General features: G+C 42.0%; 1 protein-coding gene and 1 long non-coding RNA gene across 2 annotated transcripts; one reads left to right on the forward strand and one right to left on the reverse strand.

Moving 5' to 3' along the window:
- Nucleotides 1–33: 33 nt before the first annotated feature.
- Nucleotides 34–5810, forward strand: LOC118238072. The gene is made up of 3 exons (XR_004769090.1): nucleotides 34–1182; nucleotides 1839–1897; nucleotides 4968–5810. It is a non-coding gene; the product is annotated as an uncharacterized LOC118238072 (long non-coding RNA).
- A 706-nt stretch (nucleotides 5811–6516) lies between these two features.
- Nucleotides 6517–27744, reverse strand: LOC100773966 (dynactin subunit 5). The gene is made up of 6 exons (XM_027410276.2): nucleotides 27587–27744; nucleotides 26524–26592; nucleotides 24630–24748; nucleotides 19827–19938; nucleotides 11344–11446; nucleotides 6517–7607 (listed from the first exon to the last, which is right to left on the reverse strand). The coding sequence occupies exons 1-6, from the start codon at nucleotides 27632–27634 to the stop codon at nucleotides 7510–7512; spliced, it is 549 nt and encodes a 182-aa protein (XP_027266077.1). The 5' UTR covers nucleotides 27635–27744; the 3' UTR covers nucleotides 6517–7509.
- Between the last annotated feature and the right edge of the window lie 31 nt (nucleotides 27745–27775).

Genomic DNA, 27775 nt, shown 5'->3' on the forward strand with positions numbered 1-27775 from the left:
GCCGCTTTTAAACCCCCGATCTTGTGAGGAGAAACTTGATGGGCTGGGACTTAAGGATTAAATGCACGTGGGATACCCTGGGAAACTAGGAGCGGATGGAATACGCGGAAATACCCAGGGGACAGAATTCGGTCCGGCTTTCTGCTCCTCGGCCAGAGAATGCTCCTGTGGTTCATGCCCCTCCTCCAGAGGCTTCTCCAGTTAGGACCTAACTAACACCTTCCTCCACTCCTCCTGGCCTTCTAGATCTGAAACTCCAGGCCTAGAGGTAGCTTGGCAGTGCACCGCCTTCGCCCTCGACTGCCGTCTCCCTGGCTAGTCTATATAAACCCAAACCTGAACAAACCCAGCATGTCTGGCAGGCAAAAGGAAGCTCTGTGGCAACCACTCCCGGAGCCCGAATTGAAAGGAGCTCTAGACTTCTCCAGTAAAACCCAGGGGTCAGCAGTATCTGCAACACCCAGGAACTCCTTAAGAAGGAGCGTGGGTTCAAGATTGCAAGTTAGCCTAAGGCCAGCCTCAGCTACCAGGCAACATTCCTTCCCCCCTACCCTCGAAGGAAAGAAACCGCCCAGGTCTGACCTGCAGGTCAAACAAGACTGTCAGGTGATTCCTACACAAGGTGATCCTAGAACTCGGGAGGCAGAGGCAGGCAGATCTCTGTGAGTTTGAGATCAGCCTAGTCTACAAGAGATAGTTCCAGGACAGTCTCCAAAGCCACAGAGAAACCCTGTCTCGAAAAACCCAAAAAAGAAAAGAAAAAAAGAAAAGCATCAGCTCTCTCCCCCCTCTCGCTGCGTTTGAATTCGGGGAGGAGAGGAGCAGAGCAAGATCTCTGCACCGGCCCGGCCAGGTTCGCGGAGCAAATTTAGGAGCATGAATGCAAGGTTACCTGGCTTGTCCTAAGTTGCTCCAAATAGAGAAAACTAGTTTTTTTAGTCAGAGGGAGGGATGGCTGGTTGGAGAGTGCTAGCAAAGTAGCAGGGCCAAATCTGCCCAGCAGGGGTGTTTGTTGGCCTTCATTTAAAAAAAAAAAAAAAAAAATTTACAACACTTAAAAGGAATGGCCACACAGTGCAGGTGAGTGACTTTCCTAAAAAAGTCAACTCTGGCCGCCGTTCTCCAGGCACTCCCTTTGCCTACTTGCCCGTCTGACTTCTGTGGAAACTCTGAACACACCAGGTAGGTGCTTGGCACTGAGTCAACTGCTTTTGCCACCCTGGACATGGGGACAAAGGCATATAAGATGGACTTTGCACCCAGATAACAGCTGGCTTTTGATGCAGCTCAGCCAATTTTCTGGTGTGCAGCACTAGGCAAATTTACTCAACTTCTCTGATAATTAGTTTCCTCCTCTGTAAAATGGGTTGTGAAAATCCCTACTTTATTGACAATTGAGAGGATTAAATATTTTCTGCTGAGTGTCTGCCATTCCACAGGTGCAAAATATGAATGATTCCCCCATCATCTCTTTTGTGGCAGTCTGATTATAAAGATTAAGATCTGCTTGATCTTATTTTAAGTCTAAAATTGTCAGAATGCTGTGCTTTTTTAACTCCAGGGGTTCTACTCATGGTCTTTCACTTTCTAAAGATAGTTCTGGCTCCTGTTTATGGGGTGCACACTGAGAGCCAGTGCTTTCCATGTGTGAAGGAACTAAAATTCTCAAAAGCACCCTGCCCACCTTCTTGCTGTTCCAAGGGGTCAGATAACAAGAAGTTGACATGCCCACCTTCAGCACCCATGTTTCATGACTACTGCTGAAATAAGACCTCTACTAGACAACTCTATAGTTTGCTTCACAGCTTTCTCCCCTGACTAAGCTGTAATGTTCCTAGGAGCAGGGACTGACTGCGTGTTACTCTCCAGCACAGGGCCTGGTTCTCAGTGTGGCTCGGTAAGTATTTTAAGTGAATATGTAGGTGGCTGGTGCTACATAACATGTAGTCAGGGTCCCACCTTCCTATGCTAATGGGCAACAAGCACACAAGCTAGGAGAAGCACAATGCTGTTGCTAGGCTTCTGTATTTCAGTGAGCATGGACTTATGACAACTTGTCTAAGGTTACAGGGCATTTTTCTGAGACCAGTTATGAACAGCTAGACTCTTAGACATGTCCCAGTACTGCCAGTACTATTTTAACCACCTTATAGCTTCATTAGAAACTACCAGATGATCTATGGAAGCCAGTTTGTCCTGGAAGGAAGCTGATGCCAGCTGAAATATGGCTGGAGAACATCCTCTGGGTTCTTATAGGCAGGCCATGGTGGTATGCCTAGAAAGACCTTCCTAACTGCCAAGACCTCTTCATTATGGCTAATATTCTAAAATTGTATAAGTAGGACAAGTAATCAGATTAATTTCAAACCTACCCTGGACCAGATGTGTCAATGACTTGGAAAAGAACCATAGCCTTGGGTCCTAGGAGAATTGGTTGATGTATAAGTGACTCATTCAGAAGTCACTACCCATCCCAACCAACCACAAAGGCTCTGGATAACCATGTAAGAAAGAATGGGCCAACAGGACCTTACTGGTCAATTATTCAAACTTGTTCCCAGCCCCTGGGATCCTATAATGTGAAACTCATCTGGGCAGGAGTGGGGATGGGTTGAGCATGGCTCATATCCAGGCAAGCATCTACTATGTAAGTGCTGGATAACCCAGGAGCTTAATCCTAGTTCCTCAGGACTAGAAATGGAGGCATCTAGGAGACTTCCACCTAGATGGCTGACTGGGGACAACAGGAAGCAGTTCCAGTCAGAAAGCCATCCTTGAAATAGCTCTTGTTGACCACACCCACTCGAGCTAAGCATTTTTCCCTTTGCCTTAGTATGGGCCCTTCAGGGCCCTTATAAATTGTCCTTTGGTAGCAAGAGTAATGAAAACATGGGTTAAGTGTACATGGGGAGTAAGAAGGGTAAAGTGAAGAGGCCTGTACTAGATACGGAATGATTTTTCCTGCCCAGACATAGTTATCCCTTCTGTAGTAGTTTCATTCATTTCCTACAACCACTAACCATTAACTCAATCCATATGTGTGCTTGTATCTCAGCTTCTTAGCTACAATGAAGACTTGAGCCTGGATACCTCTTGTCTGGGCCAATGGGAACCAAAGCCAGGGAGGTTTCAGCAAAGGGGAACTCTTTCTAGCAATAACAAAGACTGTATTTATAGGGGGTGTGTGTCAAACTATGGTATCTGAAAATAAGTCAAGCATGGTGACACACACCTTTAATCCCAGGAATCAGGAGGCAGAGGCAGGCAGATATCTGGGAGTTGAGACTATCTGGCCTATAGTGAGGTTCCATGACAGTCTACAGTACTACATAGAAAGACTCTTGTCTCAAGAAAGACAAACATATAGCAAACCAGGCATTGATGGCACATGCCTTTAATCCCAGCACTCGGGAGGCAGAGGCAGGTGGATCTCTGTAAGTTCAAGGTCACCACGGTCTACGAGGGAGATCCAGGACAACCTCCACAACAATACAGAGAAACCCTATCTCAAAAAACAAAACAAAAGCAAAACCAAAAACAAACAGACAACAAAAGAACCATCTCAAAGGAAAACAGAGGAGCTAGAGAGAGGCAGGTCCTTGTGGCACTTTGGTCTTGGACTCCAGCCTGAAGTGCAGCTAAGACCTGGCTTTCTCAGCAGCAGAAACCCAACTCCTTCCTCTCCTCTCTGCATCTGGAAAGATCTTTCCCGTCTGCCTTCACTTCTAATATTTCAAGAAGAAAGATTTTTTCTTTTGTGGAATTATAATTGCCTAGTAACAGGCTGTCCCTGGGGTGAGAGCCACCATGGAGACAGAGTCCAGCTGGCTTTTCCTAGGATACGAACTCATGACTGTTAGCATACTCTCAAATACCATCAGCACACAATTACAGAGCTACTACTGTTTACAGTAGGGACTGTTTTTTGTCTTCTCAGCACCCTGATTTGGCAATAGATACTATTCCTCACACTAGGGAGAGGGAGGAAAGGTGATGACCCTGATTGGATCAATCACAGAGCCAAACACCATTGGCCATAGTCACTGATCTAAAAGGGCACAGGTCTCACAGTGTAAGGCACAAAGCACTTTCTTTGGGATTTGCCAGGTAAAACTGGAGTGCCGCTGGGATACAATGGTAGAAATCTAGAGCTGTAATCTGTCATATCCCAAATGTACAGACAAATCTCACTTGCAGTAGAAGAAAAACAAACACAGAGGTCTGCTCAAGGCTGCTTACTATCTACTTATGTCCATGCTCTTTAATATCAGGAAATCCTTCCTAGCCTAGGTCACAGAGGCTGTGTCTAAAGACACACACACGCACGCACGCACGCACGCACGCACGCACAATATGACCTGTTACCTCAAGTTTGGCCACCCAAATGGAGATTAAGTTTACAGTCTCCCTTGAGGCTCAATGTGGAAAGGTGACAAGCAGGATAACTGATGATATCAGGTAGCCCAGTCACTTACTTGTGTGTCTCTGCACTGTTAGGGGAGTGTGATGGCTACTCTTGGTTGTCAACTTGATGACATTTAGAATTAACAAAACCCAAATAGCTAGGTACACCTGTGAGGGATTTTTTTTTCTTCCTTAATTAAACTACTTGAAGTGGGAGAATCCACTTCTAATCTGTAGCTTTAAGATGGGAAGATCCACCTTTCACTTGGACTACACATTCAGCAAGCAGCTTCTATAAAGGGCATGGAAAAAGGAAGCATTTTCTCTCTGCCTGCTTGCTCTCACTCCTCCATTGGTATTAGAGATAGCTTCTTCAGGATTCCAGTGTATACTAAACAACAGGTGAGAAATCCAGCCTCACAGACTGAGCAACTTCTGGATTCTTGGACCTTCCACTGGTAGATGGCCATTATTGGAGTAGGTGGACCACAGCCTGTAAGCCACTCTAATAAATCCTCTGTGTGTGTGTATGTGTATTCATTCTGTATGTTCTGTTCCTCTAGAGAACCCCGACTAATACAGTGAGTGAGAACCTTCTGCCTTGACTGAGGTACTGCATTCCTCAAGGTCTCAGATGCAGTGGCAGTCTGTCCTTTCACTAATGTGAAAAAGATGCAAAAGTGCACTGGTAGGTGTGTACCTTTGCATGCAACCCTCTAAGAACCTTTTGGAGAGTGCTTCCTAAGCACCAAAAGCTGCCCTTAATGTTTGACAGTCCCTCATTTAGTTGACTCTACTTTTCCCAGGTGCTAATGCTGATCACTATAGGATCCTAAGTTTCTTGCCTACCTGTATGCTTGTTGCCGCTTAGGCTTTTCTAGTGGTTTATTGTGTAAGGTGATAAGCTCCCTCCCTTTATTTTTGAAGTCTTGCTTTATAGCCCAGGCTAACCTCTAACTCACTGTATAACCTCAAATTTACAGCAATCCCCCTGTCTTCAGCCTACATAGTACTCCAACATACTTTTTAACTTCAGTTGATTAACAATGGAGGCAGTTGGGCTAGAGAGATGGCTCAGCTGTTAAAGGTTAGACTCACAACCAAAAATGTAAGCACAATGGAGGCAGTTGCAAAAAATGGCAAAACTCCTTTTGGAGGTATTTAAACACAAGCTGGACAGGTAACCTGCCACATATGCCCTGGAAAATATCTGAAGTTAGCATAGTGACCATCTAACTGCCAATTCCAACATTCACCTTTTTGATAACACCAAAGGACAAAGAATCTGGGGCAGGTAACTTGATATGACTAAGAAAAATCAGAACCACAACAGGTTGCTGATATCAGACAAGACACAGAGCAGATGGTCTCCAAGGACAAGTTCATTTTGTCTTTAGAGGGCAAATCTGACAAGTGCAGGCTGTGGACCCTGAGAGCCATGGGGAACTCCTGGGTCAGCTAGTTCTTCACTGTATGAATGGCACCAAGTTGTTTGATAGCTCTGAGTTTTTATTTCACGTGTTAAATGTGAGTATCATTGTGAGAAACAAACAAACCAATGAACAGAAAGCTTGTAGCATGGCTCCAGGTAGATAGTAAAGCCTAAGGAATAGCAGCTGCGATTACTAGAGGTGGAGAGTGGTCACTTTCAAATGTGTTCCATGTGTCAATCTTTTAATGTACCAACATAGTCCTATCCTTGAGTGCTGAACTGTTTTGCCAGTCTCTGAGAGCACTGGTGGACCAAGCCCTTCATCCTGAAACCAAGGATTCAGAACAGAGCCGGGGGGGGGGGGGGGGGTTGCCAGGTAGGGGAGCTGGGAAGATGGCTCTGTCTACAGGACGACTTGAAAAGCCTCTGATGCATATGTGAGGCTGATCTCAAGGACAGATATTGGTCTGAACTATGGGAATTTTGGCAAATATAAGGTGGAATAAATGTTTCTAGGCTAGAAAACAAGGTTCACAAAAGCTCATTTCTGGTGAAGTAAACCTTGAGACAAGGAATGAGGACCTGACTAAGCCATACACACCGCAGACCTAAACCAGGAATTCTGCAGAAGGAAAATCTGCATTGTAGGTTTCCTGTCAATAAGTAAATAGCCTAAAACAGGATGTTTTACATCTTTTATTAACTACTTTAGGACAGCTAAGGTCTCTCTGAAAGGAAGAACAGCTACCACCTGCTCGTCACATTTTTCTTTTACTATCTTGTTTTTGTTGTTTTGAAGCAGGGTCTCATGTAGCACACCAGGCAACTGTGAGCTCACTCCTGACTCTATTTCACACATGCCAGGATGACAGGTATATATCACTACAGCCCATCCATCTCTTTTCCCCATGTTTTAACAGCCAATAGGAACCTGGGCTTTGAAATCACAAACACTTTTCTCAAGGTAGGAGAAATTGTGGCCACTGGTCCTATGTTAGCAGCAGGATAGCTGGATGTCATCTGAGTGGGGTGGTGTGCAGTGAGGGTAGAACATGGTTGTGAGCAGCACCTGGGGCATGTGACCCCCATGCTAAGCGGATACTATTGCTCTGCAGGCCCGTGCCAGCCAGGTTCCAGCCATCTGCAGGACCACAGGGCTGGAGTGTTGGGAACTGACCTTTCTGCCCCCCTCAGACAATGGTACAACGACTGTTGGATAGATCAGGTGTAAGCACAGCAGATAAAGAAAACTCCTCCAGATGCTCTCTTGTTAAAATTATGTTTTTAAAAAGGTATTTTATGTGATGGGATGTTTTAGCTGCATAATATGTCTGTACCACATGTATATCTGGTGCTAGGGAGGCCAGAAACCTATCAGATCACCAAGAACTGGAGTAACAGATGGTTGTAAGGTGCCATGTGGGTGCTGAGAACTGAACCTGGGTCCTCTGAAAGAATAGCCAGTACTCTTAGCAACAGAGCCATCTCTCCAGCCTTCCTATTAAATTCCTAAATGCTCAGAATCTTGGAGGATTGAAGAATTCTAAACTTAAAAAAAATCAAGGAGAGTAGAAGTGGTCAAAAGTACGGCAGCTCTTGTAGTTACTGACTGCTCACTTTATCTCCCAGTTCATCTTAGAGTTCAAAGGAATTCAAGATATAAAGCAGAGGCATTAGACTTGGGTCAGTGGCAGAAACTTCTGGTAGTAGCTCTTGGTGACATCAACCATCAGCTCCTGCGTGCACTCTGGGAGCTCTCCTGAGAAGAGTCCTGGGGAAAGAGAGACTCAGTCAAGCAAGGGAGCCAGGAGGCCTGCAGCCCTACCCTTTGTGCAAAGCCTACAACTTCTGGGATCTACTTCGAGGATCTAACTGTGAGGTCCTTCACCTTCAGACTGACAAGACTATTGACTACTGACATCTTCTGAAAGGTCTGAGTTTGTGTTTGGGAAACAAGCACTACAGCTCTCCAAATAAAGAAACAAATTTCAGGTGGAGGAGATCAGAACATATTTACAGGATAAAAGAGAAAAGAAAGCACCTCTGCCTGCTCTCAGCATCATTCCACACAATGGCTTTCCACTCCTAGGATGCCAGTGTGAACCCCACTGAACCAGTTTTATCCTTATCCCTGAGGGTAGAACTGTCCTGCCATTCCTACAGTGAAACTCAGTCTAGCACAATAAAACCAAAGTCATGATACTAGGTGCAAATGAATCAAAGGAAGCAGAGACAGGAAGATCTCTGCCTGTCTACACAACAGATTCTAAGCCAGTCAAGGCTATACAGGAAAACTCTGCCTCAGGAAAAAAAAAAAATCTGAACCAGGTACTTTGAGCTAATGTTTACACTCATGCAGGTTTTGTTTGTTTGAGACAGGGTTTCTCTGTAATGTCCTGGAACTTACTCTGTGGATTTTTTTTTTTAATGTGCATTGGTATTTTGCCTACATTCATCCATGTAAGGGTGTTGGACTTCCTGGAACTGGAGTTAGTTACAATTATGAGCTGTCATGTGGGTAGTAAGAATTGAACTCAAGTCCTCTGAAGTGCAGCTCTTAACTACAAAGCCATCTCTCCAGGCCCTATCATGTGGTGTTTTGAAGAACACTTTAAAAATAGCTAGCAAAGGGCTAGAGAGCTGTCTTGGCAGTTAAGGGCACTAACCTTGCAGAACTCTGAGTTTCAGTCCCAGCACCCACAAGGCAGCTAACAACCACCTGTAACTCCAGGTCTGGGTGCTGCATGCCTGTAGTACAGAGATATACGCAGGCAAAGACACATAAAGAAAAAAATAGCCAGCAAAGTTTTCAAGGTTCATATCCTATAGCCCATAAAGTCAGCTTCTAAGAATGTACGCCAGAGATTACTGTGCCCAATTTCTCAACACACGTAAAAGAGTGTCAAGACAGCAGTTTCTAATAATGCCCATTATACTATGGAACTGATTCAATGCTTTGTAGTAAATCCACCTATGCAGTGTGTGAAACCTGTAACACTTGAGAGGAATGATGTGGCTCTCTATATACCATCTGAAAAGCTGCCCAAGGTATATTGCTAAATAAATGATAGTTTCTGAACAGTACAGAGTAATAGTTTGGTTTCATTTATATAGGTGCAGTTTCAAATACCTACATTTTCCATTCAAACATATAAGCACACATATTTTACATATTTTTACAAAATGTATTGGGTATATGTAAAGCAAACAAACAAAAAAAAACCTCATAAATTTCTCATAGGCACTCTATAATTAAAAAGTGCATGTTAGGCCTGCAAACATGTTTAAACTTCACAGTATTTTTGTCTTGTTTTGTTTTGTTTTGTTTGTTTGACCCAGGGTCTCTATGTAATCCTGGCTGTCTTGGAACTCACCATGCACACCAGGCAGGTCTCAAACTCAGAGATCTGCCTGCCTCTGTCTCCTGAGTGTTGCAATTAAAGGTATGCGCTACCACAACTGGCTCAAAATTTTTTTTAATGTGTATGGATATTTTGCCTGCATGTATGTTTGTACATCATGTGCATAACTGGTGCCCCAGGAAGTCAGAAGAGGGCTTTAGATCTCCTGGAAGTGGATTTATGCATGGTTGTGAGTTATGTGGGTGCTTAGAATCAAACCCAGGTCTCTGCAAGAGAAACAAGTGCTCTTAACAGCTGAGCCATCTCTCCAGCCCCTAAACTTTACAGTATCTAATCTTTAACCAGAGTAATAATTAGACAACTTTAAAAATTCAGAGATACCACATAAAATTCCCATTTTCAGCTGTTCCTTAAACATCAGATTTCATGCTCTCAGTGCCATGTCAAACAGCCATGATTGGCTGTGACTTCAATTACTGCATTATCTGCATGGCTGCAGTAGCAGCAGAGCTCATGGCTTCTGATCAAGATTCATCCTGGTTTCCATTTCTTTTTGTTTCCTGGCTCAATTTTATCTCCTGTAGTGCTCACAAATGTGCCAGGTTCCCTGCAAGCCCACATGTCTGAATTCAAAGATGAAAGTGTCAATAAAGTACCCTAATGTCTGGCATTTATTTGTGAAACTACTCAAAAGCAACACCAGAAGTTTTAATGAGGGGTCTTTTGAAGCTGGACAAGGCTTTGACACTGTGGATAGCCCACCTTCCAGTCTCAGTTTCCTCATATACAGAGACCTAGATGGTCCCACGAAGCTGGGCCTTTTCAAATAGTCTTTATTATTTCTACCTGAAATACCAGGATGGTTCCTTGTCTTCTGACACTAGTATTCAATGACCATAAGAAGTTGGTACTAAGGAACTTGAATACATTAAAAAAATGAAGCACACAAATCTCTAAAAAGATTTTTTTCTTTCCACTTTGTCCACTCAGAGCCCAGACCTAGACAGAAAAGCTTCTTTGTCCTTACCATGTGCTGGTGGCAGATTTGTTCCATAGCAACCTTTTTTTCTTAAATGTTATTTATTTTTATGTCTATGGGTGTTTTGCCTGCATGTATGTCTATTTACCTTGTGTGTACCTGGTAACTACAGAGGCCAGAAAAGGGAGTTGAATCCCCTGGAAATGGAGTTACATAAAATTGAGCTGCCATGTGCATGCTTGGAATTGAACCCAAGTCCTGTGGAAGAGCATTCAGTGCTCTTAACCACTGAGCCATCTCTCCAGCCCTATAGCAAACTTGAGGGGAAACCCTTCAAAGGTATTTGAGAGTCTCTCTGCCATGTGCAGATCTAAGGCTTTATCTCCTATCCCCACACAAGTACTACATTTTAAATCACTCTACTATGAAGTCAGCATTTAACACCTGCAGTCTTCCAGCTTGGATCTCATTTCTTTTTTTGTTTCTAATAATTTCCTTTTTTCCTTGTAAATCCAGTTATTCATTCAAAATACAGATTGTTCACCGGATGTGGTGGTGCATGCCTTCAATCTCAGCACTCAGAGGCACATGCAGGCACATCTCTTTGAGATCAAGGTAGTTTAACCTACATAGTGAATTCCAGGCCATCCTAGGTTACACAGCGAGACCCCATCCCAAGGCAGTGTTGGCACAGATCTTTAATTCCAGCACTCAGGAGGCAGAAGCAGGTGGATCTCTATAAGTTCAAGACCAGCCTGATCTATAGTGCCAGTTCCAGGACAGGCTCCAAAGCTACACAGAGAAATCTGTCTTGGAAAAACCAAAACACAAGCCAGGCATTGGTGGCGCACACCTTTAATCACAGCACTTGGGAGGTAGAGGCAGGAGGATCTCTGTGAGTTCAAGGCCAGCCTGGTCTACAAAAGGAGTTCCAGGACAGCCTATGGCAGTTACACAGAGAAACCCTGCCTCAAAAAATCAAAACAAAACAAAACAAACAAAAAACAAAAACAAATACCACCACCACCAAATGTAACGTATGTATATGCCTTTTCTAGATATTTTGTTGCTAAATCACATATCACAGAGTAAGAAGTCATCTAGATTATTTTAGTAATGGAAAACAGTTTTAAGGAGGCTGAAACAGACATTAACATCAATGTTACCTGGGCAGCCTGAGAAGACGGTGAATGGTGGGACCACAGTTTCTGGAGGTAATACTGTATTGTCAAGAATTTTGCAGCAGTCTTTCAAGACACATCGGCGCCCCTAAAATTAAAATCTTATTATTAGGAACTCATGAAGACATGGGAATGAAGCTTGTTTTAGTGTTCTGTATGGAAGGATGTTCTATATTTTCTCTGCTCATAGTATTTTTATGACAGTGTCTCATTATTGTAGCCCTACTTGGCCTGGAATTTGCTATGTAGACCAGGCTGGCCTCCAATACAGAGATCTTCCTGCTTCTACCTCTAGAGTGCTGGGATTAAGGCCAAACACCACCACATCCAGGCATTCATAATATCTTATAATAGCAAGAGAGCCAGGGACAATGACAGGGTGTTTGAAATTATACACTTCAAGTGGAATCTGACAAGGAGGAGTAGAGAGAGAGAGAGAGAGAGAGAGAGAGAGAGAGAGAGAGAGAGAGTGTATGCAAGCACATATGAGGAAGGGTTGTATGTTTACAGATAGTACAGATTGTCTTAGGCATTAGACATTAAGCAAACCTTTGTCTTCTCAGAGTTCCATTTTTCTCTTCTATTTGACCTAGTGACATCTGTTGTTTTGCTGCCTTTTCTTCTAATAACAGAAATCTTTTTCATTAGGCACTAATCACCCCTGTCTTAGTCCACATGCTTTACCTCAAGCCCACACACAGACTCCATGCTTGACCAATAACTGCTTTAGAGAACTGGCGTTATGAGTGAACTTAGTCTAATGAACCTCAACCTTGGTTTTCTGCTGGGATGACAGGGAAATGAAGCACTTTCCAGTAGAGTTCCCAAAAGATAGAACGGATACCCACAGCATCTTATCCTTGCCAGGAAATAACCTCCAGAGGAAAGAGAAAGGGATGAAGGCTTGTTTTCATGGTATCAGATGAACCCTTGGATCATGTGAGCATGAAATCAGGATCTACCTCTGGACTCCCAGTTTATATTAGCTAACCTAACACATCTGCTTGGGCACCAGCCAATTTACGGGCTACTTGTCTATTTTCTGAACAAATTTTCTTGAGTAGAAGGTATTAGTCAATTTGTTTATCAAGAGGTGATAATTTTTTAATATCTGTACTAAACCTTAAGTTTATCTTTATACAGTGTTACCATTTTTTCCAATTCTTCCATAATCCATAGCATTTTAAAGGCAAGAAATATGGCATGGGAAAACTCACTTATTTGTTAAGTTAAACCTATGCCTTAGCATACTCACCGAGCAGATCAAAGTTTATTCTTTTTTGTTTGTTTTGTTTTGAGACAGGGTTTCTCTGTATAGCCTGGCTGTCCTGGAACTGACTCTATAGACCAAACTGTCCCTGAACTCAGATATCTGCCTGCCGCTGCCTCTCAAGTGCTGTGATTAAAAGCCTATGCCACCGCTGTCTGGCTCAAAGTTTCACTCTTTATTAACTATCTTTTTAAATTGTGTGTGTGCCCATGTGGAGGTCATAAGTTTTTTGTTTTGTTTTTGTTTTGTTTTGTTTTTGAATCAGGAAAGTGGTAATTTTCAACTTCACTTTTTGAGACAAGATCTTTCACTGAGCCTACAACTTACTGTTCTAGCTAGACTACCTAGCCATCGTGCCCCCAGCACTGTCTCTACCTCTCTTCAGCACTAAGGTTACAGGCATGTAACTGAAGCTCAGATCCTTTGCCTTACACAGAAAACATTACCCACTGAGTCAGCTCCTTAAAACTATCTTTACTAGGGCTTATAAATTTACTTGTGTCCTGATAAAAAGAATTTTGACAAAAAATCTGGGTAGATTAGACAATCTGATGGAAAATATCTGGCTGAGAATGTAGAAACGTGAACAGCCAGTGCTGAGCCATTTCTCCAGCTTCCCTAAATGATTTTTTTGTTTGTTTGTTTTTTTCAAAACAGGGTCTCTGTGTAGCTTTGGAGTCTATCCTGGCACTCGCTCTGTAGACCAGGCTGGTGTTGAACTCAGAGATCTGCCTGCCTCTGCCTCCTGAGTGCTGGGATTAAAGGTGTGCACCACCACTACCCGGCCTTCTACCACCAGAAATGGTAGAGGCCTTTTTTTTTTTCATATTTTATATTTTATTGTTTTATTCATTTTATGTACCAACTGCAGTTCCCTCTCCTCCACCTTCTGCCACCTCCCCTCAACCCAACCCAATCCACTCCTCAGGGTAAGGTATCCCATGGTAGGGGCCTTTTTTAATCTCAGCACTTAGGAAGCACAGGCAAGCAGATCTCTTTAAGTTTCAGGTCAGCCTGGTCTACAGGATTCCAGGCCAGCTACTAATGAGACCTTGTCTCAAATCAAAAACAAAACAAAACCACAGGGCTACAGAGATGGCAGCAGTTAAAAGCACTGGATTCTTTTCCCAAGGACCCAGATTTGATTCCCAGCACCCATAAGGTGGCTGGCTCACAACAATCTGAAAATCTAGTTCCAGCAAATCTTACATCCTCTTCTGACCTCCGCAGTCACCTGGGAGGCATGCAATGCACAGATATACATGTAGACAAAATACCCATACACATAATATTACATATATATTGTATTTTAGAGACAGGGTTTCTCTGTGTAACGCCCTGGCTGTCCTCAAAACTCACAGAGATCCACCTGCCTCTACCCACCTCCTCTCTCGAGTGCTGGGATTAAAGGCAAGTACCACCATACCTGGCTAAATTAAAAAACAAAAAAAATTAAAAGCTTCTATTTGCAATATCTGAATTTCATAAATGGTTAAGCTTCATCTGGATGGATAAGAGGACTGGCAATAGTTGGTGTACCTGGCTCAGAAGCAGGCTGTAAGTACAGATTTTCATTCTTCCCTGGAAGTTCCCATTCATGAATTAGCTATGGTACTTTCAAAGATATCAAATGTCTATCTCCCCTGATGAACAAGGTGATGTTATCTCTAAGGCTGTGGACATGCCTGTGCTTCTAATTCCCAAGCTAAGCACATGAGAATAGAATGTGCTAAGTAAGTTGGGATCCACAGACAAATGGCCCTAGGAAAAAAAAAAGAGTGGGGAGGAATCTTCTCACTACTTACTGCCAGCCACTATATAACCTGCAGTCTGCTTTGTCCACTTGTTGGCCAACCCACTCACTTAGATCCTGACTACTTAAGAGAAATAGATTAACTGAATTTCAGGAACATTCTGAATACAGGGACTAATTCACAGCAATATGAAGAATACTGATAATTTTAAGACAGGAGTGGATTGGTAATAGCTAAAAACTATATATTCCAATAAAAGGCTTCTTCATTCTTCCTCCAAGGAGGAATCAGAAACTGTAGCTATGCAGCTCATGTTATAGGAAACTGGATTACTTTTTTTTTTTTTTTTTTTTTTTTTTTGTTGTTGTTGTGAGCCTAGTCTTTAATGGCTAAGCTATCCCTTCAGTCCAGAACCTGGATAATTTTATGTAAGCCAAATTAGCACCACTGAACCTTCATTTCCTCACCTAGAAAGCAGGATATAAAGCCAAACCAGCAGCAATGCTACCAAGCATAAGGCTGACAGCATGGTAATGCACAGGGACTGCTTGCTAAGCTTTTCCTTCTGGCATATGACAATTCTGATTTACACTTTCACACAGCAAGCCATCATTAGATTATCACACAGGACACTCTAGGAAAGTCTGTGTGCCATGGAGGTAGTTAGGCTTTAGCTCTGAGAGTCTACAGTTCTAAAAAACTCTAAAGCCTAAAAGACTTTAAAATGTGTCACACTTTTAGTGAGGTCATTAATTGGTATTCTGAAAAGAGGTACAAAAAGCCGAATGTCTAGTCAGAAATGGTGGTACAGGCCTATAACTCAGCTACTTGGAAGACTGGGACAGCAGTGGCACAAATTCAAGGCCAGTCTAGGCCACACCAAGTTCAGGTTAGTCCAAACAACTTAGTCAGTCCCTGTCTTAAAATTAAAAAAAAAAAAAAAAAAAAAAAATGTATGTTTTAAGGGTTAGAAATACAGCTCAGGATAGAATGTTTGCCTGGCATATACAAGGCCTTGGGTTTGATTTCTTACATTTTTGGTTGTGAGCCTAGCCTTTAATGGCTAAGCCATCTCTCCAGCCCATGCTCCTGTGTTCAATTTCTGACAGCAGTATGTAATAACCAGTGTGTAATAACTATGTATTTGTAAGTTACAGTGTGATACTTCAGTACATAATTTGTGCTGATCAAATCAATGCAGTTGGAATTTTGATTGTCTGATCACTTCAAGCCTTCAAATGCCTCTCTTCAGGTTCATCAGTATAAGGTAAGTTTCTGTGAACTGTGGCTACTCTACTAGACCATCTTCCTTACTAAGCTCTATTTTAGTGCCCTTATTCCATCTCCTTCTATTCTTCCTTTAATCACTACTCTTCTTTCTTCTATTTGAGATCAACCTTTTTATCCTTTCTTTAACATGAACTTTGTCTCTACACATATTAAAGAATTCCTGGGCTAGAGAGATGGCTCAGGGGTTAAGAGCACTGCCTGTTCTTCCAAAGGTCCTGAGTTCAATTCCCAGCAACCAGATGGTGGCTCACAACCATCTGTAATGAGATCTGGTGCCCTCTTCTGGCCTGCAGGCATACATGTAGACAAAACATAATAAATAATCTTAAAAAGAAAATAATAATTCTGGGGTTGGAGCGATAGCTCAGAGGTTAAGAGCACTGGCTGCTCTTTTAGAGGTCCTGAATTCAATTCCCAGCACCCACATGGTGGCTCACAACCATTTGTAATGAGATCTGGCGCCCTCTTCTGGCCTGCAGGGATACATGCAGACAGAATACTGTATACACAATAATCTTTAAAAAATAAAAATAATAATTCCTTTGCAGCAAGGATATGTGACAGAATGGCCAAAATCAAAAACACCAATGACAGTTTATGCTGGAGAGGATGTGGAGAAAGGGGAACACTTCTTCACTGCTGGTGGGAGTGCCAACTTGTACACCCACTTTGGAAATCAGTATGGCGACTCCTCAAGAAAGTGGGAATCAGTCTACCACAAGATCTAGCAATTCCACTCTTAGGCATATACCCAAAAGAAGCACATTCATACAACAAGGACATCTTTTCAACTATGTTCATAGCAGCACTATTTGTAATAGCCAGAAACTGGAAGCAGCCTAGATGCCCCTCAACCCAAGATAGAGATAATGTGGATAGAGAAAATGTGGTACATTTACACAATGAAGTATTATTCAGCAGAAAAAAACAATGGAATCTTGAAATTTGCAGGAAAATGGATGGAACTTGAAGAAACCATTCTGAGCGAGGTAACCCAATCATAAAAAGACAAACATGATATGTACTCACTCATATGTGGACCTGCTTTATGATACATAGTAGTGACCATGCTTTATCAGAGCTGTTTTTAATGATGTTGCTCAGAATGGTTTCCTTCCAGATGATGATTGAGAAGCTAATTAAAAAAAAAAAAATGGTGCCAGGAACCACAAGATTAACAGAATTGTGCTGTTTTCTAGGCTTTTGTTTTTGTTGTTGTTGTTTTTAAATGGAGTGTGCTGGATGTCTCTACAATTTTGTTGAAATGACTGCAGAACCTGGAAAAGCTGTTGCTGCTATTGATGCATACATAACATACTGCTATTATTGGTCTTTTTATATAAATATAATATATATATATATATATATATATATATATATATATATATATAAACCAAGGAGGACCCTTAGAGAGACATACATGGTCCCCTGGAGAAGGGGAAAGGGTCAAGATCCCCTGAGCAAATTGAGAGCACAGGAAGAGGGGGGGAGGGAGCTACAAGAATGAAAAGGGAAGAAGAGGAGGGATGCAGAGGGGGCTTGAGTCATGGGGAAGAATAGAAGAAAGGATATGTGATAGGTAGGGTTTTAGTTAGGGGGGTGGGGGAGGAAGGGAAGGAGAAGGGAACTGGGATTGTCATGTAAAACAATCTTGTTTCTAATTCAAATAAAAAATGATTTATAAAAAAAAAATATGTGACAGAATAATCACTCCCCCATCTCTAAGTAACCTCCAGTTAGAATTGCTTTCATATCAACATGAGCATCCCCTGCACTGACCACTCATGCTGAGTCTTGTGGCTCTTAAACTGTGAACTGCATGGGTTTTGATACTTCAACATCTGAGGCAGAGAGTTGATTCTGTACTTTGGGAAGGGAGAACTTGGCTCTTACTATACTTCTAGCCTGAATACACAACTAAATATAGGAAACATCTTCTCTAGACTTTAGTCAGACAAACTTTGGTTATTAACATTCTCAACTAGATCATGATTATGGTAATATATTGTTTATGATCTAATAAAGCCACTGAGGATCAGAGAAGCAAAGCAGCCACAACCGCTAGAAGATGGGCAATGATGGTACACACTGATAATGGAGTATTTTCTATGATTTTGTCAAATGCAAATAAACTAGACAACATTGATATACTTATTGGCTGTATATATTGTTTACAGTTATTGTACTTAATGTATTTGATTTTTCTTAATTAGTGATAGCCTTTTTATTAGACAAAAAAGGGGGAATTGTGATATATTGTTTATGATCTAATAAAGCCACTGAAGTTCAGATTGCAAAGCTAGCTACAACCATAGAGGACAGGCAATGGTGGCACATACTTTTAATCCCAGGACTCAGGAGACAGAGGCAGATGGATCTCTGAGTTCAAGGCTACCTAGGGCCTTGAGAGAATGAACCAGTCTAAAAAAGAAACAGAGCTCATGCCTTTAATCCCAGCACAGAGAGGTATGTAAGACAGGAGCAAAGTACTCAATATTCAGTCTTGAGCAATTAGTCTCCAGCCACAGTGATGTCAGGATCACCCCAGCCCTGGTAGAGGTAAGAGCTCTCTGGTAGCTGGGCTGCTTTGCTTCTCTGATCTTCAGCAGCTTTATTAGATCATAAACAAGATATCACCGCACGATTCTCAGAAACCCCAAAACATCAAACTCTTCATCTACCAAACAGCAAGACACCCAACCCTTGGCTATATAAAATAAACTTATGCCTGTGTTTCTATGGACCAGGGTCTTTCAGGTGCTGCTGAACTGGGGGCGTGTCTGTACCCTGTACTACCTGCAGGGCACACTCTAACAATAGACACACTGACTCTCGCACACAACAATCCCTCTCCTGAAATGTCCAAGTTACCACTGTCTTCCATGCCAGTTTCAATTTGCCCATCATACCCTTCAACCTTAACACATTGATACAAAGCATTAAAGAGCCCATGTGACAGCACAGCTATTCAAAATCCTAGCTCTAACTAACTACCTTCGTCAAATTCTTTAGTATCTATAGTTCTCAATCCTCTCATCAGCAAACAGGAATGATAATGGTACTAAAAGCTTTTTTGTTTATGAATATAAAATGAATTAACTGAGGGAAAAGATCTTGTGTGTGTATACTTTTATATGTGAGTACATGTATGTGTTCATGTCAGGATATATGTGTGTGCGCATTCATATAGAAGACAGAGGTCAGCCTGCAGTGTTGGTCCTCAGGCACCATCCACCTGGTTTTTTGTGAGACAGGGTCCCTCATTGCTCTGGTGCTTACCAAGTAGGCTGGCTGGCCAGACAGTGAGACCCAGGGGTCTGCCCGTTTCTGCCTTCCCAGTGCTGGGATCATAAGTGTGTGATACCACATCAGGCTCTTTATATGGGTTTTAGGGATCAGACACAGGTTTGATCTTGCATAATGGGTGCTTTATCAAGAGAGGTATCTCCTTAACCTCAGGAGCCCCATATACACATACAGCCCCCAATTTTTTTTTTCATCACGTCATTCAGGACATCATAGTGGGAAAGTTCCCAGCTAAATGCACAGACAATCGAGGTATTACTGTGTTAATGCAGGAGCCAATGAGTTGCATGGGTCTGAGTATGGAGGGGACAGCACCAAGGTTGTGGGGTCAGTCCAGGACAGAAGCCCTAGACTGATGCTGCTTTCCCACAGGGGGGGGCATGCTTTCAATATCTGTATTGTTTCAGTAATGTCAGGGAACAAATTAAAAAAGTGGAACCAGATTCTGTTACATCTTGACTGATGCCACTCTGCACACAAACACAAACTCCAGGGCCTTCTAGTGGCACTGCCACAGATATAGCTCCAAATTTAACATCATACGGAAGAGGTTCAATAAAGGCTAGCCATTATTACTTGGTTTTATCTTGGATGTATGTTTGTGTCTTTGCAGTGTTGAAGAATCAAATCCAGAGCCTCATACAAGTTACATAAGCACTCAACCAGAGAGCTAGACACCCAGCCCACAAACCATTACTATTAATGCTTGGGGGAAAAACCTCCAAATCCAGTAAGAAAAACCTAACCCCAGGAAACTGGAAATGACTCCTCCCTTGTTTTAGGGACAGAGTCCCACAGATGGGGCAGAGAGAGGAAAATGATGCTGCTTGAGTGAGTTATATACTCACAATCACACAGTTCTTCCCAACGTGAACATAAGAACCGATCTGAGCAGCGTTGACCACACAGTCTTCCTCAATAAAGACATGGTCCCCAATATGTAGAGGAAAGAATGCAACACTAAAAGGAAAAGAAGACAAACAAGGAAAGGTCAAGGTGATGGAGTTTGAGTTAAAGTTTACAGAACTGCAGATCATTATCTCAAAATTTATTTATTTACAAAGAGACTCTTTTGTTTTGTTTTTGAGACAGGGTCTCTCTTTGTAGTCCTGACTATACTGGAGCTTGATATGTAAAGCAGGGGGCCTCAAACTCACAGAGATCCTTTTGCCTCTGTTTCTTGAGCTCTTTCTTGGATTATAGGTATTTGTCCGGCCTCTACAGGCAGACTCTATGCTGCCCAAGCTAACCTAGAATTTGTCACATAGCCCAAGATGGCCTCAAACCTTTGCTCCTCCTGAATTAGCTTCCTCAGCAGTGGGATTACAGGCATGTACCATACCCTCAGTTTCTGTCATGTCTTAATAAGACTTGCAAGGAAAGAACCCTCTGGTCTTTGAAATTCCAAATGTTATAACCAAGGAATCAGGCTAATAACTCAGAATCAGAATTAGTGAGTTGCACAAGTAAACAATAAAGCAAGAGTAGGATCTTCAAAGCAAACTAAAATGGGTGGGTACTGACCCATTTCTGCTTTCTTTGACAAAGCTCACAGAATGTTTAGTAATCTGTTTCCATGACTGACAAGATCATAGGCTATAGTTTTGGTGCCCAACACATAGCAAAGAACAACAATACAACAACCAAAAAACAAAACAAAACAAAAAAACCTGGGGGCACTAGAGAAAAGAACAGTTTCATGTAGCCCACCTGGCCTTCAATTTGCTATAGCAGAAGATGATCTTGAACATCTGATCCTCCTGCCTCTGAACTAGAGCTGTGTGCCACCATACCCTGTTCATGCAGTACTGGAACTGAACCTGGGGCCTTATATATGCTAACAATTACTCTACATTCTCAGATCTTAAAAAATCGTTTTTGTTCCCATCATTCTTAAACTTTAGCCATCTACCATACTTACTGACTTACCACTGTGTGCCAGACTCTTTGCCAGGAACTGGGGATACAAAGTAAGCAATACAGATGTGTGGCATGAGGAGTGTACAATCAAGAGAAGAGATCAAGTAAAGACTACACACATAATTAGTTACAGCTATGATAAAAGGTTGTGAGAGTCCATAACAAGGATACTTTACATAGACAGGAGCTATCAGGAAAGCCTAATAGAGAGTGAAATTATAAGCCAGATGTGGTGGCTCATACTTTTAATCCTAGCACTTGGGAGGCAGAGGCAGGCAGATCTCTGTGAGTTCAAGGTCAGCCTGGTCTCCTAGATCTCTGTGAGTTCCAGGACAGCCAGAGCTACATAGGGAAAGCCTGTCTCAGAAAAAAGAAAAAAATTGTATTTAAGTCAAGACTTAAAGGATGAATAGGAGTTACCAGGCTTCTTCCAGATGTCAAACATCATTCCATTCTCTACAATGCCTCAAATATTACTGACAATGTTTCTATAATAGCATTTATCAGACCATGTTTTTTGTTAAAAAGATTTATTTGTGAGTATGCTTGTGTGCATGTGTGTTTCTGGCTACCTGTAGAGGCCAGAAGGAAGCAGTGGATTCCTTGGAGTCAGAATTACAGAATTACCTAATGTGGATGCTGGGATCTGAACCTGGTCCTCTGATAGAGCAGTAAGCACTCTTAACCACTGAGCCATCTATCCAGACCCTAGCTCATATTTTAAATCTGTGGCCTAGATAAGATATAAAGTAGCTGTCTGCTCACTAACTCTTTCCAGTCATATTCCACAAGAAAAATCTGTCAGTCATCATTATTTATTCTCCAAGACTGAAGATTTACTTGAACATTGTTATTTTTAGTATTTTAAGTCTCTTCCTTTTGTGCAACAATGAATTCCTTGATCACATGGCAGTCTACAGCAAGCCCTTTTAACCTTTTTCTATTCCTGATACCTCTTTACCCAAGAAACTGGTTTTTTTTTTTTTTAAAGATTTTATTTATTTATTATGTATACAACATTCTGCTTCCATGTATATCTGCACACCAGAAGAGGGCACCAGATCTCATTACAGATGGTTGTGAGCCACCATGTGGTTGCTGGGAATTGAACTCAGGACCCTTGGAAGAGCAGTTGGTGCTCTTAACCTCTGAGCTATCTCTCCAGCCCCCCCAAGAAACTGTTTTTTATGTGAACCCAGATATACAAGTATATAGAATAGGCTTCCTAGTGAAATGTTTAAGCTGAGTGTGATGGCACACACCCATAGCCAGCACTTAAGTGATTGAGGGAAGAAAATTAGGGGGTTCAAGGCCAGATGAACTACACTCACTCACACACACACACACACTCTTACTTACTGGTAATAGATCAGTAAGAGCTTTATGTCCATACTGGTATTTATGTGTCCAATCTCATTATAAATCATAAAGACATTTATTTTAAAACAACACTGTGGTATACATATAATTTTACCATGATTAAAGACAAAAACAAATGTGCATGTGTGGTACGTTCATTTATTTTTACATAAAGAATTACATTTTAGCCCAGCAGTGGTGGCACATGCCTTTAATCCCAGCATTCGGGTGGCAGAGGAAGGTGGATCTCTGTGAGTTTGAGGTCAGCCTGGCCTACAGAGTGAGTTCCAGTAAGCCAAGGCTACACAGAGAAACCCTGTCTCAAAAAAACAAAATGACAACAACAAAAGAAGAATTAAATCTTGCCTGAGTATTTGATAATACAAAACAGAGCAACTTCTCTGCTATTCAGAGTTGACTCCTATTCTGATTTTATAATTGAAAGCCACTTTGCATAAATACTTAGTACAAAATGGCAGGTATGTGGGGCTGGAGAGATGGCTAAGAGGTTAAGAGCACCGACTGCTCTTCCAGAGGTCCTGAGTTCAATTCCCAGCAACCACATGGTAGCTCACAACCATCCATTATGAGATCTGGTGCCCTCTTCTGGTATGCAGATATACATGGAAGCAGAATGTTGTATACATAATAAATAAATAAAATGTTTTAAAAAAAATCAGCAGGTATGTTTACAGTCATTTTAAGGAACTACTGGAAAAACCTGTCTGATCTCAAGGAAATACATTGACCAATTTTTTTTCTTTTAATGAAACTCAAGTCAGCAACTCAAACTGCAATTTTTAAAACCCAACAATCTTTTTTTAAAGATTTGTTTATATGTGTATTTGTCTGCATGAGTTTATATATACCACATGCACACCAAAGTCCAAGGAAGCCAGAAGAAAGAACTAGTCCCTTAGAACTCGAATAATAGGCAGCTAGCTGTAAGTCACCCAGGTCATTTGCAAGAGCAGTGGTACTCTTAACTGCTGAGCCATCTCTCCAGCAGCAAAACCCAACATTCTAATATGAAATCCAAAGATATAACTAATTTTGTACTTAGATGTTAAGTGATAACTATGGGAAAATACTAAAAGTTTATTTTCAGTAATTAAATCATTATGTGTCTCTAATAGCAGCAAACTTAGTGTACTAGCTAGTTCTGTGTGTCAACTTGACACATGCTAGAGTCCTTAGAGAGGAAGAAGCCTCAGTTGAAGAAATGTCTCCATGAGATCCAGATGTAAGGCCTTTTCTCAATTAGTAACCAATGGAGGAAGCTCAGCCCATGGTGTGTGGTGCCATCACTGGATAGACAGTCCTGGATTCTATAAAAAAATGCAGGCTGAGCAAGCCATGGGAAGCAAGCCAGTAAGCAGCACCACTCCATGGCCTCTGCATTATTAGCTCCTACCTCCAGGATCCTGCCTTGTTTGAGTTACTGTCCTGACTTCTTTCAGTGATGAACACAAATGTAGAAGTGTAAGCCAAATAAAAAATAAACCCTTTCCTCCACAACCTGCTTTTAGGTCATGGTGTTTCATCACAGTCATAGAAACCCTAACTAAGATGCTTAGTATGTATAGTAAAGACATTAGAATTTATAACATAAAGTAGTTCAAACCTGAGCAGAAGTGTTTAGGCAGCATTCACTGGTGTGGCTTGTATGACATCATACATAGTAGAATGCACATGTGCTGTGTGCAAAACTGGTTGTGTCACATGATGCACCATGGGCAAGCACTGCCAGAAACTTTGGATTTATCACATATTTCATTTTGAATTAATTCTGGTTGTTGCATATTCAGAAACCTTCCATTGTTGCCAATTTTTTCACAGCCTCCCGCATTCAATTATGCAATGACAATATAGGTTCATGACACACAGTTTAAGAAACCATAGGCTATATCAGTTCTGAGAGTTCTTTAATTTTAAGTTAAAAATCTAAATTTCTTAGCATTATCTGATTCTGATATGATATGCAAGAGAAAAATCCACTTTCACCTTTTCTCATGCTTTACTATTTATGTTTTATTTCTCTATATCTCACAGGGACTATTCTGCTTCTCCCATCCAAGTACTAACCAGGCCTGACTCTGCTTAGCTTCCAAGATCAGACGAGATCAGGCGTGTTCAGGGTGATACAGCCATAGACTCAGGGAGGTATGGCCATAGATGGGACTATTCTACTTCTGACAACCAATTTTGAACAAGGTTACAACCAGAGTGGTGTTCATTATTGTGAACTCTTATTCAGCACCCCACCAAACAGGATAGACCTTCTCACTACACATCTAAAAACATGGACATGGACAATATCACCAGGGACAATATGGAGCCTGGGACTGGAAATAGATAATTAAATCACATACCCTTTACTGAATTTCTTGAATGGTGGCCTTATGACACTACGGCTTTTAACAACACAGTGACGTCCAACTCTTACATTTGCCAGATCTCCTCGGATGATACAGTCATTCATTACAATGGTCTATAAAGCAAAACACATTTTAAAATGTACCAGTGTAGCCTAAAAGTAACATAAAAATATAGTGAACAGGACACTAAGCATGATGTTATGGTTCGTGCCATGAAATGTTCTATAAAAGGGGCAACTGTATGGTGAAAGGAGAACTGGCTGCGGCTTGACTGCAACACAATGTAAGCTTTGATCTTAATATTCCACATATTTGACTCACTGAGTGAACACACTGAGAATGCAAATGGTAGACAAGGTAACATATCTGTTGAGAGCAGTGGTTCTCAATCTTCCTAATGCTGTCACCTTTAACACAGTTCCTTGTAACACGAATAATAAAAACCCAAAGATAGATATTGGGGTTCAAACTGAAGATCAGAGAAGCAAAGCAGCCAAGCTATCAGAGTTCTCACCTCTACCAATGCTCAGACCAAAGGGTCGATCCTTAGATTGCTCCCGACTTCACTGCTCCTCAGATTCACTCAGACTGCCCGTTGTCCACCTAGCCTCAGAATGTTAGATGGCTCTGAGACTGCTCTGAGATCCTTATATACTGTCTAGTGCTGGGATTAAAGGGGTGAGCGGTTTCTCTTCTAGACTGATTCACTCTCATGTAGCCCTGGATGGCCTTGAACTCACAGAGATCCATCTGCTTCTGTCTCCTGAGTCCTGGGATTAAAGTTGTGTGCCACCATTGCCCAGCTTCTATGGCTAACTAGCAAGTCTGGCTGTGCATTCTGATCCTTCAGGCAATCTTTATTAAATCATAAATTATATATCACCACGGTTCCTCATGCTGTGGTCACCCCCAATCATAAAATCATTTCGATGCTACTTCATAACTGTAACTTGCTACTGTTACGAACCGTAAGGTAAATAAATATCTGATTTGTGACCCACAGGTTGAGAACTACGTGTTTAAAATTACTCAGATTCATCTAAGGTCGCCTGAGCCTTGGAGACATGGTCAGAGACTGTCCTATCTGCTTCCACACAGGCTGTGCCACCACATTTCCAGCCCCCTTTGAAAAAAGTCAGAAGCTCTAGCAATACAGGTCTGTACTCTCACTCCATAATAACCAACATCAGAATACATTGGTCATGCATTCCCTGCTTACTTTGTTTTGAGGGTCTTATTATGTCCCTGAGGATGATTTGGAGCTATGTAGTCAAAGGTAACCTGAAACTCGGAATGCTCGTCCTGTTTCATCTTCCCAAGTGCTAAGATTACAGGCATTTCCCTGACTTTTGTTTTATTGCCTCTTTACCTTTTGTGTCTGCTAATCCTGGACACAATGTAACACAGCAGAAAAATGTGCCAGTGTATTTTATTCAGGTATAATAAAAGGATTCTATTCCTTCCCCTACCCCCGACACCTTTTATTCATAATAATTAATGCAATGTAAATCCTATCTAAATACAGTATTGAGGAATATGACCCAAAAAAGTTCATATTCATGAAATTCCTTCCCTTTCACTCTTCTCTCCATCTACCTGCCCCTGCTCCTTTGTCTACAGTGCCCTCCTCTTTCACACCTCATGTGTTATACTGCTCTCCCCACATTTCTTAAAATGGCTCTATTCCCCATCTAGTAGGCCTCTTTCTAATCTCCTCGATTCTCCTCATTTATTATTTTTGTGCATTCACAAAATCCAATTTGGAGAAAAAAAAAAAACAAATAGAACTGGAAACATACAACAAACTGGAGACACAGCACCATTTGTATACCCTGCTAATATAGTGACGAGCAAAGGTATGCACTCTGGAGCTGACTGTGTACTTTACCTTGCCATTGAGAACAATGTTCTGGCTTCCACACAAAACAGACTGGCGACTAACTTTGTTCCCAGATGCCTAAAAGCAAACAGAAAAAGCTGAGATTTCTGGGATACCATTTCCATCAAAAAAAAGTTCGAATTATGGAGAAAATTACTTTAAATGGAGTGCAATCTAAAATGGAATGAGGGTGGAGTGTGGTACTGCACCCCTACTGTCCCAGCTCTGGGCAGGATGATTATGAATGTGGGGTTAGACTGGACGACACAATGAGATGATCACAGACACAAACTAGAGAAGGAAGAAATGGAGCGGGAAGGGGAGGAAAGGCTGGGGGGTGTAACTCAACGATAACAGTGCTTAGTACTGTAAGATGTATATGTAAGATGGACTGAATCCAAAATTTCAAAAGCGCCAGGGGTGAACCCCAGGAACTAAAAGTTCTAGAAAAGGGTTCAGGATTTGTATCTAATGACAGATGTGCATTCAAAACCCCAGCTCTATACTCCAGTTTCACAGCCCTAAATGAGGAAAAGGACTTTCCCATGTCCACAGAATTGTAAGGACATACAGAAAAAAAAAAAAAAATGAGTAACCCTAATAGTGGCACTTGCTTGTTTCCAGCACTTACACATGTTACCATGAGCTGACGATTAGAAACAACTTTTTAGCACGTTAGTAGACTATGAAATACTATTTTTAAAAGGTCTGAAGCCTTAATTGGTATCAGAACGAATAGGCTGTATTGTGTATTCCGGAAGACATTCTCTCTATAGGAAATCCAGGTGTGTGTGTGTGTATACACACACACATAAATATATATGCATAGAGAGAGGGAAGGGAGAGAGCGGATAGGGGAGGGAAGTGCAGACGGACGGAAGGAGGAGAGAGCTTAATTTATGCACGCACGGACTAAATAACAACACCAGAGGAAACACGAAGCGTCTCTGCATCATCTTCAAAGAACAGTCTGAGGGAGCAGGGGCGGGTGAAGCAGGGGCAGGAGGGGCTGCCGTCCTGTCCTCCAGGGGCAGCTGGGCGGCCAGCGAGAAAAGGGTCTGCACACGCTCACCGTCTCGATGTACTCGGACTTGTTGTACAGCAGCTCGCCCAATTCCATGGCTGCCTCCTCTTCGAACCTCAGGATCCTGCCAGTAGCTCAAGCCCACGGTGATTCCAGCTACTTCCGGCTGCCTGTCCACTTCCGCTATCCGCCCCCTTGACTCTCATCGACTGCTCGACTCTCCTCTAGACAGTCCGG

This window comes from Cricetulus griseus, chromosome 3 (genome assembly GCF_003668045.3).
Source record: "Cricetulus griseus strain 17A/GY chromosome 3, alternate assembly CriGri-PICRH-1.0, whole genome shotgun sequence".
NCBI classification, from domain to species: domain Eukaryota; kingdom Metazoa; phylum Chordata; class Mammalia; order Rodentia; family Cricetidae; genus Cricetulus; species Cricetulus griseus.